The 12,905-nt window shown below is 35.9% G+C and overlaps 1 protein-coding gene across 2 annotated transcripts; it reads left to right on the top strand.

The window, feature by feature from the left end:
* Positions 1–705: 705 nt before the first annotated feature.
* LOC120343163 (4-galactosyl-N-acetylglucosaminide 3-alpha-L-fucosyltransferase FUT6-like) lies at positions 706–9,960 on the top strand. Of its 2 annotated transcripts, none has more exons than XM_039412288.2 (4): positions 706–4,526; positions 6,367–6,752; positions 7,626–7,857; positions 8,606–9,960. In XM_039412288.2, exons 1-4 carry the CDS (start codon positions 4,422–4,424, stop codon positions 9,212–9,214), a joined length of 1,332 nt encoding a protein of 443 aa, XP_039268222.2. In that variant the 5' UTR covers positions 706–4,421; the 3' UTR covers positions 9,215–9,960. The 2 variants fall into 2 exon arrangements, with proteins under 2 accessions (XP_039268222.2, XP_039268224.2); XM_039412290.2 differs by lacking the exon at positions 706–4,526 and adding an exon at positions 4,543–4,795.
* The last annotated feature ends 2,945 nt before the right edge of the window (positions 9,961–12,905 follow it).

The following is a 12,905-nucleotide window of genomic DNA, read 5'->3' as shown; positions in this document are numbered from 1 at the left end:
AGGATACGCATGGCCATAGTATGTTGCTTTATAATTAGAAGAATATTTAGTCTTGCTATGAGCGTATTATTGCGAATATTTGATGATAGATATTGATGTTTGCGTCGCAGGAGTTTTCGTAGACTACGAGATATCTATTTTTAATGAAGTTTTGATTAAACTGGTCGTTCCACATTTTCACGATATCCAATTTCTTGACAATTTCGATCTTTCCTCGATACATTGAGTTAATGAGACCGCACGACACCTACGTACGACTTGACAATGTTTATAGCAATCCTCGCCTAATTTAACGAATTTCATCATAACGATGAAAAGCCGCCCTATGCGATCATTACACCGTAAGATAAATACATTCAAGGTATACGATGCAGAAACTGACGCCAGTGTTCTTTCTAAGCGACAACTAAGCCAAATTTATAATTAATAAGAAATATGGACTATGTTCGGTGATGGAAATACTTCACCTACATTTAACGTTGGTTTTTAAATCTGCGCTCTTTCTATTGTTCCATGTAAACGAATACCGAGGTCGCTTGATAGAATTTCAATGGCCCATTCATTTGACTCTGATTGAACATACCGTTCTGCTATAGAATAGTCTCGCTCACTGTTCAGGAAGCATATGGTATAGTAAAAACAAAGAGCACTAATGAAGCAGATGAGCGATAGGTAGTGCAAGTAGTATAGAGTGCAAGTAGTATAGAGTGCAATTTGCTAAAATACTGGATCAGCGAAGAACTTACAATCATAATCCCACACCTCGTTATTTTATTTTAGTTGCAGTACCACGTACCATGAATGTTAATTTCGTTCCTTCATCCGTGTAAAATTCTGTGGCTTCAGTCGACGCCGTTCTTATTAGCAGCTTGTATTCTCATTTTAACACGATGCCACTCAGATCGATTGTGAATTTTTGCTTCGATCACATATTCAGATACTTTCATGAGGCGTTTAGTGCGCAATTTTATTTTGGGTAGATTTACAGGTGCCATATTTTACTAAATTGAGCCAACTTGTAAACTTACTGTACTTTTCGAATTGTGGTGCCAAGGGGAGATAGCGGCGAAAGTCGATTGGTATTAATATTATTCTCGTTAGATGTTCCAATGCTTATCCTCGTTATGAGGGCGTATTTTATGATAAAAGTTATGGGATTTGTTAGCAAATTGATAATATTTACAGCGAATATATAAATGTTTAATTACCAGCTACTGGAGGGTAAGATTCTCTTTAATGTGATGATTTTTCATGGCACGATCCTGATACGGATTCATCATAATACGAAAGTTATTACAACTCGTGCATACCAAGTAAAATAATACGAGCATTTTCTAGATTATAAACTATGAGCGATAAAGTTTTAACTTCGCCATGCCACGTTCATATAGATTGTGGATGGCGTCAATCTACCATCAGAAAATGAATTTAAATCATGTTATATTATTCTCGTTTATTACACGCGAAGCATCGTCAAGCGCCAATATTTAAATAATAGCGCAGGGGTTGAAACGAAGAAAATAATTTTCGAAATCGGTTCCATGGGTCTGCGATGGCAATACGCGCGCGTGTAATGTCATCTATACTATTTTGGTCACATTTTCGCTGAGACGAGCGGTTTAAACATTAACGTTATGTTTGCATTGTATTTTTTCATACCTTTATCGACCCAAACAAAGCAGTCTATGGGCCCTAAATGGATTCATTTGATGATTCATGCTAAACAGAAATCCAGTATTAATACGTACTGGCTGATTTCGTTATTATATTTGTATTGCATAATAAGTGTGGGAAACAGGGGTACGTGAAATGAATATATGTGATGTGTATTATTTTTTTCTACACGTGCGTGACATCGATTCTACTTGTTGTTCTGCTGCTGGAAGCATGGTTCCGTTGAGACGTTTTGTTGAAGCAATATGCGGAGGTGGTGGCTTTCGAACGATATACTATGATGTAAAAAGTAAAACATATGCTTCAGTGACATGCAGAGTTATTGGTTTTAGTGTACGGATTCATTGAATTTTATACAATGAGTCAGCTTTATTCCTTCATACTTTTATTCAAAGTTACTAGTCAGTATCGATGTTGCGAAAGGGATCAGAGAAAAGTATTGTTTTGCTGATCGTGGTCAACGATGACACTACACGTTGACTTCCGAATAGTTACCGATGCTTGCTAGAATTTGCATATATATATGTAATATATATAATAAAATGATTGTGCTGAGGACTATACACAGTATACAGTATGTCGCAGCGCCATTTTAAAGTCGGTGTTCGTGTAAAGCAAAAATGTATTTAAAAATATAAAGTATAGCAGCTCTTTATTTGAAGTCATAAAAAAATATAGTTCTTGCTGGTATATCAGTTATGAGTGACTTTTCTTCCAATACGGTTTGTTATAGCTAGTCAGCAGTAGCGGTTTACATGTGTAGTAAAATGTCGCTATGTTTCTAACGCATTTTATAATAGCAGTTCCTTACCATTCTTGTAACGAGGTGATAACTATAGTCTGGTTGTCTACAGTCCATATTTGTCTACAATCATCAGTAAGCAAAAATGAGCAAAATCTTTTTCAGTTATAAGAATACAAACCAGTTAAAATAATTGCCTGAATGTCTAATGCTTAACAAACAGTTTAGGTCTGGTCAGATGCACAGGTATGTGAGTATTTAATTAAAATGGTTTGGCTTCCGGGATACTGAATATATCCCGTTTTGATTCAACTCGCTTCCGTATTCACGTAGTAGAAGTTATGCATTGTCGAATACAGGGAATGTGGAAAGATGATCTTTTTACCTTGGGTATCGCAGCGACGCAGAAACGAGGCCCCCAAGTCATTTGAGCGTGGAGTGGAAGGTGTGACGAATGGAAATAGTTTCAGTTTGTAAGTTGATGAGGCTTGCTTATTTTTGAATGAACTTCTATACAAGTTTTTACGCAACGTGCAGGTAAAGCAGTATCACTTAATTGATTTAGTTGTTTAAACGTTGTTTGGATATAATAGAGATCAATTTACTGCACGAAACAGATTCAGATCTTCGAACAAAATCTTATTAACTAGGTAACAAAATTTGCAATCCGTTCCAATTCAAATTCCAGGAGTATATACTAAGATACATTATTTAATATAAGATATAAAATAATACCAAGTTTGGAAGAAATATAATGCGAATGTGAAATAAAAAGTTTTAAAATTCCGTAAACTTGACTTAGATGCTATATTCAGTCAATGATCAGTTAACCCCTATATACCCAGTTACACGCGATGATTAATCGAATGTACGGTACCTGACGGACAAAATGGGTGAATGCAAACAACAATCACTTGGGCGAGTGAGTACACGTTTAACTACGTCCTTTGTTAAACCAAAACGCTTCCAAAAACGTACTCAGAGCAAATAAAAAACCACCAAGCAATGCCGTAAGGTTGGGGAGAAACTGTGAAATCAATCAAATCACTGTAGAAAATGTCCTTTTTGAAATGTTTCCAATTATATAGCGTTGATAAGTTGTGCTGTATTTCACCGTTTAACTTACAGTTGCTGATGGCACTTCACTACTTTAAGTTTTAGAGTTAGATCGCGAAAAGCAAACAAATAGTACGTATACGTAGAGACCAGTAATGTAAATAATCTTTACAAGTTCGAATAAGAAGTGTAAGGTGTAGTAAATAGGAATAGGAAATTTCTGTGTAATGTAAGGAACGAGGCCTGGAGGAAACCGCAAGACTTATCATCGTTTGAGGATAACCTTTAGTTCACAGGGAAATTGGATTTGGGAGACTGCGACTCGCTGATTGATCTGTTAGGTTGTATTTACACAGATTTCTCATAGTTGTTTCGTAGTAGAAAATGTGCCGATTCAGTGTCTGAAACAACTTTCGAATACGTAGTGCTCATAAGTTTAACCAAATTCGCTACGACGAGGTATTGTTTTTTTCAAACTGTTGATTGGATGTTTTATTACTCTGGTATACATGACAACAGCTAGAAAGAATTTCATATATATCGTGTCTAATTGACCCACCTGCTCGCGAGAGATTGTAAAATATTTGTGCATGTTATTCATTGCCTCAGCAACTTTCGAGTGCTACTAAGATTGTTAGTGCGTAACTATTTATAAATTTAGCAAACATGTATATTATTGAGAACTGTTGTTAAAACGAAAATTTCTGCAATATTAGATTTGATACTTCACAACGAGTCCAGACAGTAGAAACGGTTCGATTCAAGGATGGGCCTCTTCGAGTACACGAAAAATATTCTTTACAGTCCTGGAAATTATGTGTATAGGAATTATATCAGTTTATTTTACTCAAACAGGATGTTTATCACGTAGTCAATACAATTACCGAATTGTTGTTTTTACATTGATTCCACCCATTCATTGTTGTCGAAGCCGTTTAATATTTCCACAATGAGGACTATATTTTTACTACGATCAAGACAAAGAACTAAATGTATCGGATTCGCATTCATTTTCTTCATTGTTTACGTTTACATGTTTCTTTGGACTAGTCAGGTAATTTGAAATTCTAATTTTTATCACGGGGTAAATTACTCCGAATAAAAAGGCGGATCTCGTTGATGGATCACTATTTTATTGCCATTTATATCATAGGTGACCATGACTAAGTATTTTATTTTTAGTTTTTTTAGCAACACGGGTAACATATAATATATCAATGGCAGCTAAGTCTACAAGTATCATTAATTCAGCAGTATAATACGAATTGTCAGCGATCTCTATCAAGACTGTTAGAATCATCGACTAGATACTTGTGGATGAAGGTGTTGTATAATGGACTTGATTGTATACGGTGCTTTCCTTAGGACGACATACTCATGCTTAATAACCAATCGATATAGTCGATTTTAAGTACTTCAATAGGCTGGTGAAAGCCTTTTAAAACCGGGATGTTGTGATTCCAGTAGAACTCGATATATGGTGAAAATTAGTGCGTTACTAAGATATGTAAGGATCTTTGTTCTGGGGCAGTGGTTCTCAACCTGTTATTGGCTATAGTGGCCCCCTTCCAGCGCCTTTTTAAACTCATGGTCCCCCTGTTCGCCATTCCAAAAACTGAACGTGTTGATTTGTATTACGTTTTTACTTTTCAAAGAATGCAAAAGCAAACCATAGACAAGAAAGTAAAAGCTGTTCAGTATACAATCAATGGCAATCTTATGCTGGTACTGACCGACTAGGTTCCTTATATTAGGCACTGTCTTGGCCAATGTTGCTTTCTTGTCAATCTAACTCGCTTGGCAGCCAAGAAACCGATGTTAACGTCTCTCACTTGGGGATAATTTTTGTCACGTTGATTTGATCACATTTTCTGTCATTTTGATTTATTTGATAAAACAAAAGCCAACGTATCTGTCGTTCCATTTTCCGTATTTTGGGCATTAGGAATTTACAAATGGGATTTGCGTCTGTCTATAATACGATAGAGAAGGTTATCTCGCAGTCGTTCGGAACTGCCCCTCTACAGGTTAGACGGCCTATCGGCGAACTATTTTGATTGAAAGAAGCCAAATTCAATCATGATCAAACGATTCACGCACAAGGAAGTGAATACACCCTGCGGTCGCAAATAACTTATTCAGGCAATGAACGCCTAAACCAGGAATTTTATTTTGAAGTTGCTTCATGATCAATTCCTAGACTCGTGTCGTGGCCCCTCTTGACATGCTTCGTGGCCCCCTTAGAGGGCCATCGTCCCCCGGTTGGGAACCACTGTTCTAGGGGATTAAAACTACAATTATTAAGATATCTTGTCAAAAGGTAACAATTTGAAATTTAAAAAAGCAAGCTTTGATTTACAATGTTTAACTTATAATTTCTATAACCCAATGAAGGGTTTAATCGAGTAAACATTTAAGTAGAGTAAACATGGAATATTTCCCAAAATATTTTCACAAATATTTAAAGCACCCTCCAATGCTTTTTGGCCTCTAATTTTATTTTCTTGAAAACCACTGACGTTACCCAGTAACCGTGTTTGAAAATGTTGGGGTTTGCTGCGTTCCGCAATTTTCGCTCCTAAATAGTGAAAGCTGCACTGCTTAGTTAGATTTCGTTAATTACCAATTTCGGTATTTGAAATCTTTTCTCTAACTACTGTTATCATTAATCTTGAAAAGATTTATACGTACATAGTAATTGATGTTGTGCTGGTGTACACCATTGATGAAGTGTATTTTGTAACGCAAACATCGAATATAAACCTTTTAGTTTTTTCAATTTTGATGCTTCATCCACAATACACCGTTCTAAGGGAAACTTGACAAATGCAGTAAAATGTATCCAAACTCAAAATATCTAGATTACTAGACGAGTCTGATTTCTTTACTTCCAGGAACTTCAGCCACAAATATCAGATGTTGAAGCAGTACACAAACAAAATATAATTGACATTTCCGGTAATATAAGATCACCTGTACAAGATCCAGTTTTGAAAGACGAAAACGTCACTTTTCAAGTCCATCCGGAAGATCCAGCCGGATATTTTGTTGGACTTCATCATTCAAATTTCGAAAAAATAGTAAATCCTCCTGGACATAAACCAACTATACTTATATGGCATCCTCCGTTTGGCTCGAAAACAAACTATCTCGCAAACCCAGAAGTTTGCGGAGGGGACGTTGATTGCCTTATCACATACGACAGAAATTTGCTCAACGACAGCGGTGCTATCGTTTTTCACTTCGGTGGTGCCAGACGAGAAGCTATGCCGCCTTTCAGGTATATATATGTATCCATCATAGTCGTTATTTTCGAAACTACATTTAGTTTTGTACGTGTTATTTGCTCATCTCAATACCAATTTTGTGAAACATTCATGCATTATACAGAAAATGTGAGATTTTATATTTATCTGGACGAGACGAAACGTTTTACGATGACAATATGATATTGTGAACTGCGGTATATCTTCGAATGCTGGGTTCAGACTGAGTGTGTTGGAAAAGCTGAGTTAAAGTTCAGAGGGTGCGAACTATAGAATTGTAGTCAGGCCATCAAAAAATGAAAAGCAATGCGTATTTTTCTACTTCCTTCACCCTTTTATATATTGCAGAACGCTTTATTCCTCCACGCTATTCACAAAAACTCTGTTTAGTATTGTTAATTAATGGATTATTAGCATGAGATTCCTGCAATTTGCACTTGGATCTTGTACATTTTGAATACTTTATAATGTGTCCATAAATATGTATTATATAATAATACTGAATACCTAAACAATATTAGTTGAACTACACCAAATGAAAAGTAATATGGGTAATTTCTACCTAGTTGGCAAACGCTGAATTGACAGATCAATAAAATATCCACAGGTATAACGAATCATCCAAGATAAACTTTTCTAACGGTTTTGGCGCTTCCGCAGTATGTGCACCAAGATGGCGCACAACTCTACCCTAACCTGGTACACATACTACATTCAGGTTGTGCGCCATCTCGGTGCACATAGTACGGGAGTACCCTGTTTCTTAACATCTCGTATCCGACAGCATGGATTTTGGTGTACATTGTATTATCATCTTTATTCGCCGTACATTCAAATCACAATCCTACTTTACGTTAACAATCTATACTGATAATTATATTTTGCAGAAAACCAGAACAGCTTTACTTATGGTGGACTGGAGAAAAGAATCATGGGTCTCAGTTAACAGAATTTGACAATTTTTTCAATCTAACATTTACATATCGATCTGATTCTGGAATATACGCTCCTTATGGAAGCACTAATCTTATTTTACAAGAACTACGTGAAGCGAACGATTTAGATCTCGAAGCTTTATTGGAAAAGAAAAGAAAAAGTGGGAAGATCGCAGCCTGGGCGGTAATATTTCATTATAATTATTTTTTTAATGTATGAATGAATCAAAGTTTTTATCGCCAACAAATCCTTGTAGCCCACCCGATGTCTTCGACATGTAATGCTGTCATTGATGTTTTAATTCATTGTGTTCTAGTGTAGAAGCGCAGCTTCAGGGCGTTCGAGGTCCCTAACAGGAAGACAATGCTTGGAATATATGGACACGAAAGTTCAATGACTGAGCGCGGTTCCAGGGTAGTCCATGTGTCTCAAACTAAAATCCGTTATCTGGTCATTTAAAAGCTCCAAATCACAGTTGCAACTCAATAAGGCCGTATTTAGGCAGTGGACACTGCAGTACTGGTAGTCTATCCATAGGTTCTCAAAGTGCTCCGTACTCTATTGCGAGTTCGGGGCTAGCTAAGTGACTCCCGTAGTGTTTGTACCTGAAATTATGGCCTAACCCTAACCTGGTACACAAACTACGTTCCGGTGTCTGCCATCTTGGTTCACGTACTACGGGAGTACCCAAACACCCACATCCCATGAAAACAATAACAATATAAACATCGATAGGAACGTATTTATCTTCGCCGAGTTTGGCTGTCGAAGCGAAAATACAGTAAAAATATTAGAAACTGTAGATTTATAAATGCTCCAAATTAAACAATATTCATAAAAAATTGATCGAGTTTGTTTTTATAATTCATAATTAATTTGGAGGGACCTATTATAATACCAAAGCTGAACTGTGTGTCTTTGTTATCTCCAGGTAAGCAATTGCGGAGTACATCGCAGAATGGATCTAGCCAAAAGTATTATGAATAAAGGTTTACAGGTAGACACTTTCGGTCGATGTTTTGGAGGTCGTCAAATAGGCGCAGGTACATATTCAGCGTCATTTTACGAAGCGCTTTCTAGCTACAAATTTTATTTTTCATTCGAAAATGGATATCACTGCAAAGATTATATGACTGAGAAGTTTTGGTTCAACGGCCTTCGGTCTGGTGCGGTTCCTATTGTGCACGGTGCTAAAAAGGAAGACGTTGCCGCGGTCGCACCAAAAAATTCTTTTATCCATGTAGAAGACTTTGATAATGTGGATGAACTTGTAAAATATCTTCAATATTTATCAAATAATGAAACGGCATACAGAAGACATTTAGAATGGAGAACGTGGGCAGCACATCCTGAGCTAATTGAAGAGCGGTTAAAACCTCACAACAGAGACAATGATTTACGCAGTTTTTGTAAGTTGTGTAGGATTTTGCAAGAGGAGGAAGAAGCAGACAGGCAGGGTAAGAAAAGGAGGCAAATGATTGTTCCTTCAATGAACGAATATTGGTGGAAAATGGAAAACCCAGAATGTTTGAATGGATGAGAGTTGGTTAATAATGCTCAGTGGAAAATCGTTCACAAAAATACCTCCATAATCATTTTTATGAGGCTGATAATGTTTGATAAAAAGATGGGTGATTTCTTATTCAATATACATGCAAAATTCAAATTTATCTTTATTTTCCAGAATAACTTTTCATGGCATCGAGCCATGCATGTAGTTAGTTGCCATCTGCGTATATTTTTTAAACTTATTAAAATGGCGGAAAAGTTGGTGTTCTTTTGTGTTGTATTTGAGCGACGGCGGATGAAATTTCTATTTTTTATATTGTGTTCGTAATTTCGAATTTCTTTTGCCTTTTTCTTCAAAGCATTGTGTCACCTGTCCATTTCTAAAATGACCAAAACTACTGTTCCATAATCATTGCCACTCGGTCAATTAAAAACAAGTAGGGGTTCTTTGCTTACTACTTGCCTTGAAGTCGACGAATTTTACCTTAAAGGCATGGGTGATAGAAAAATAACTCAATTATCCATTACAGTTTTATTGAATTAAATAGTGTTTACGACGATGAGTCGATGGGCCAACTCTTAATCGACTGACTTCGTATTTAAACAATTTATCTGCTCAATAATTTTACTTCATGGAATATTTCAAATGGTTTTGTTAATGTTATGCAATGCGATAATGTATGAAAGCTTATTCAGCGTATGCAACTCGTGCCAAGCAAACAAGTATATACCAAGAGCGAATGATATTATATATTTGTATTAAAATTTAATAATTTATTTTTTGTGCTGAAACATTGTTTTCGTGATATGACTGGTCACTTATTGTCTTATCAAGTGTATTTGAGATCGGAAAGCAGTCAGTTTATGAAAGCAGTGAGAATTTATGAAAATAGCAGATAGCATATTATCAAGAAAGCAATTTATATATGCGTCTTTAAATACTGTAAAACGTAAGATTCTTTGGGTCACTTTTATCATCCACCTAGAACAGTTGATGAATTTATTTCACCAAAATGTGAATGTACAGATTATGACAGTTACATAGAAAAACGTTTGGAATATTAAAAATGCCAACATTCCCTTCTATATCACTGCAATTATTGAAACCAATTCAGTCACATAAATTTGCGCAATTGGGTAATTCAACGCATTCGTCACGCTAATAACCGAATTGCGTAAGTCATTTTTGACGATTTTGAGTTTTTTATAAAATAGGTATTTATGTAATGCTGCGCACCTGTCTGTTAACTCAGATTTTATTTTAAGAATTCCGAAACCCATAAAAATGGAGATTTAGTATGACATGCACATTTGTGCAATTGTTTCGTCATAATGAATTATCATTGTTATCGCAGGACTATTGTGACGTCACAAAGGCAAAATAACCTCGGTGAAGTATTTTCGAGTTTTTGCATCTTGGATTCTAGCTTAGCGCGAATTAATTTGAATTTATACTACAGTATAGGGAGACGTGCACTTGTGATATTCACTGTCCGAGTCCAATTCACCTTGGTTGGCTTTTATATTGGGTGCATTACTGTTTTATTCTTTATATTTAATCTTATTCTTATTTCGGAGGGTGTGCAGAACGTGTTATATTGATGAAATATATATTTTGACACATAAAAAATAATGTAATTGAAATTGATTAGCTATTTTGGAGATTAGACATTGTAGATACTGAGAATTACATTCGTTTTTGGAATGTTTAGTTTCCAGGACTGGTGCATATAGTGAAGTTGCAAAATTGCGTATGTCCCAAAGTCATAGACACATTTCTGCCTAAGTCACAGTGCGCCATTATGACGTCACTTAACTGCGTCATACAAATTAACTTAAATCCGGCCACGATCAAAAAATTGAACCAGGGCAAATTATTGACTCTCAATGGCATAACATTATCATTATGAAGTTTTTTACGTTTTTCTCAAAACTGCTAAAAATGACTAACGCAATTCGGTTATTAGCGTGACGATATATATATATTCATGAAATATTTCGAGAATTTGTTCATTTTCATTTGTTTATTTCATTAAAATTTAGCAAAAGAATGAAAGTCAAAATGAGGTCATGTGCAACATTGCCTTTCCCTCTATTATATTTTTCTCGGGAAACTCCATTTGACAAAAGACCTCGTAAAACAACGAAAAAAAAAAACGGTGATTGTTGCAAGAAATTTGCAGCCGATGACTCGGCAAAGCGCAGACATATAAAACTTTCATCATCCCTACATATCGTTTGGTAATAATTAACCATTGCATAACAATGTGTCACATGAGCTCCCATCCAATAACATGGCGTGCTTGGAAAACAATTTCACGCCATTAACAAATATACTGCCACTAAAAACTAGTAATATTGCTATTGGGCAAGCACATATTACACATAGGATACGCGGCAGTATAAAAACTATTGGTGGGAAGGTGATGGGTAGGTAAATACAGGCATTGCATTGTACGTGGATATATAGCTATTAAGAAATGAGAATTAATTGAGTGGCAATAATCAGTTTGTTCAACCCAGTCGCATTGGTTCGGATAGTAAATAAAACCGTGCTTTCTTTCTTTGTTCAGCGCATTGAATACATACATGGCAGTAACCACGAGAATACTTAAACCAGATAGCATCAGAATAAAAAAGATATCTTCGTAATATATATATATATATATACGAAGTCTAGAGTGGGGGTTAAGCTATAAACTGGATAGGTGCGAATGTAGAAGAAGTGAGCAAGACATGCGCGTAGCCAGCCTCCCAATTTTTTTTGGAGGAGGGTGGGGGCAAATTTTGCTTTCTATAATGACGTATTACGACGCTTAATTGTGCCTTTTGCCCCGAACAAAGCCAGGTAAAAGTAGCCACTGATATCCAATATCTCAAAGAATTGCTCTTCAAACGTAGGCTACTTCGCTGTTGAAGTAATCCAAGTCTTATTTATAAGCGCGCATTTTCATCTATTGAGTTTGGTTCATTTGGTGGAAGGATTATTGTTATCAAGACAGGAAACGTCCGCTTTTCTGTAAATCGTTCAAAAACATAGCAAAATTGCATGTAAAAAAAATGTTTCAAATTTTTAGGACCCTCGTGGCTACGCCTATTGAGCAAGATAGAATACGCACTAGCGATTTTCGATATCAACGCGTCGATAAGCTCTTAGAATCTATTTAATTTAATACCTACTTATTCGAATCGGCTCGGACTTGCTTTTGAAATTGCGCTATAGTTTTTTTTCTTCTCGCATTCATAGATCTGGCTCATTTTCGATGGATTCCATTCCAAAAAACAACAACGAAAGTTCAAAAAAATGATCGTAACGGCTATGTAATTTTATTACAATGATTTTACAAATGTATGAATAAAATAACAGTGGATCTTTTACACTGCTCAATTTACTGCGGGTGGACCTAATATTTTTTACATTTCCAAACAGATCTAGCTTTGGTTTTGTCAATGTATATATATAACAATTGCTGTGTGTCATTACTCGTGGAATCAAAATTGGGCATTTTTTGAGGTAGTAAAACTGTTAGTTGCCATTTTCGTACTCAAGTTGACCCAAGTTTTCATATATATCCAATAACTATATAATAATTAAATTTAGTATTGTTCAATATCGTTGTGAAGGCGGTGCTACAACCTTCCTGAAGGCCGAACACTCCTTAACTCGAAGGCTCTCAAGCAATGAACTTGCCAGATAAAAATGTTTGGTTTATATGTAGATG

This window comes from Styela clava, chromosome 3 (genome assembly GCF_964204865.1).
Source record: "Styela clava chromosome 3, kaStyClav1.hap1.2, whole genome shotgun sequence".
NCBI lineage: Eukaryota > Metazoa > Chordata > Ascidiacea > Stolidobranchia > Styelidae > Styela > Styela clava.
The sequence above is the reverse complement of the archived record's forward strand: the minus strand, read 5'-3'. Positions and strand labels throughout refer to the sequence as shown.

What these genes read in the sequence shown, in the direction of transcription:
- LOC120343163 (XM_039412288.2), top strand. Translation starts at nt 4,422, where the DNA reads ATGAGGACTATATTTTTACTACGATCAAGACAAAGAACTAAATGTATC. An exon ending in TGTTTCTTTGGACTAGTCAG is followed by an intron (nt 4,527 to 6,366) that starts GTAATTTGAAAT and finishes CTTTACTTCCAG; the next exon opens with GAACTTCAGCCACAAATATC. An exon ending in GGAAGATCGCAGCCTGGGCG is followed by an intron (nt 7,858 to 8,605) that starts GTAATATTTCAT and finishes TGTTATCTCCAG; the next exon opens with GTAAGCAATTGCGGAGTACA.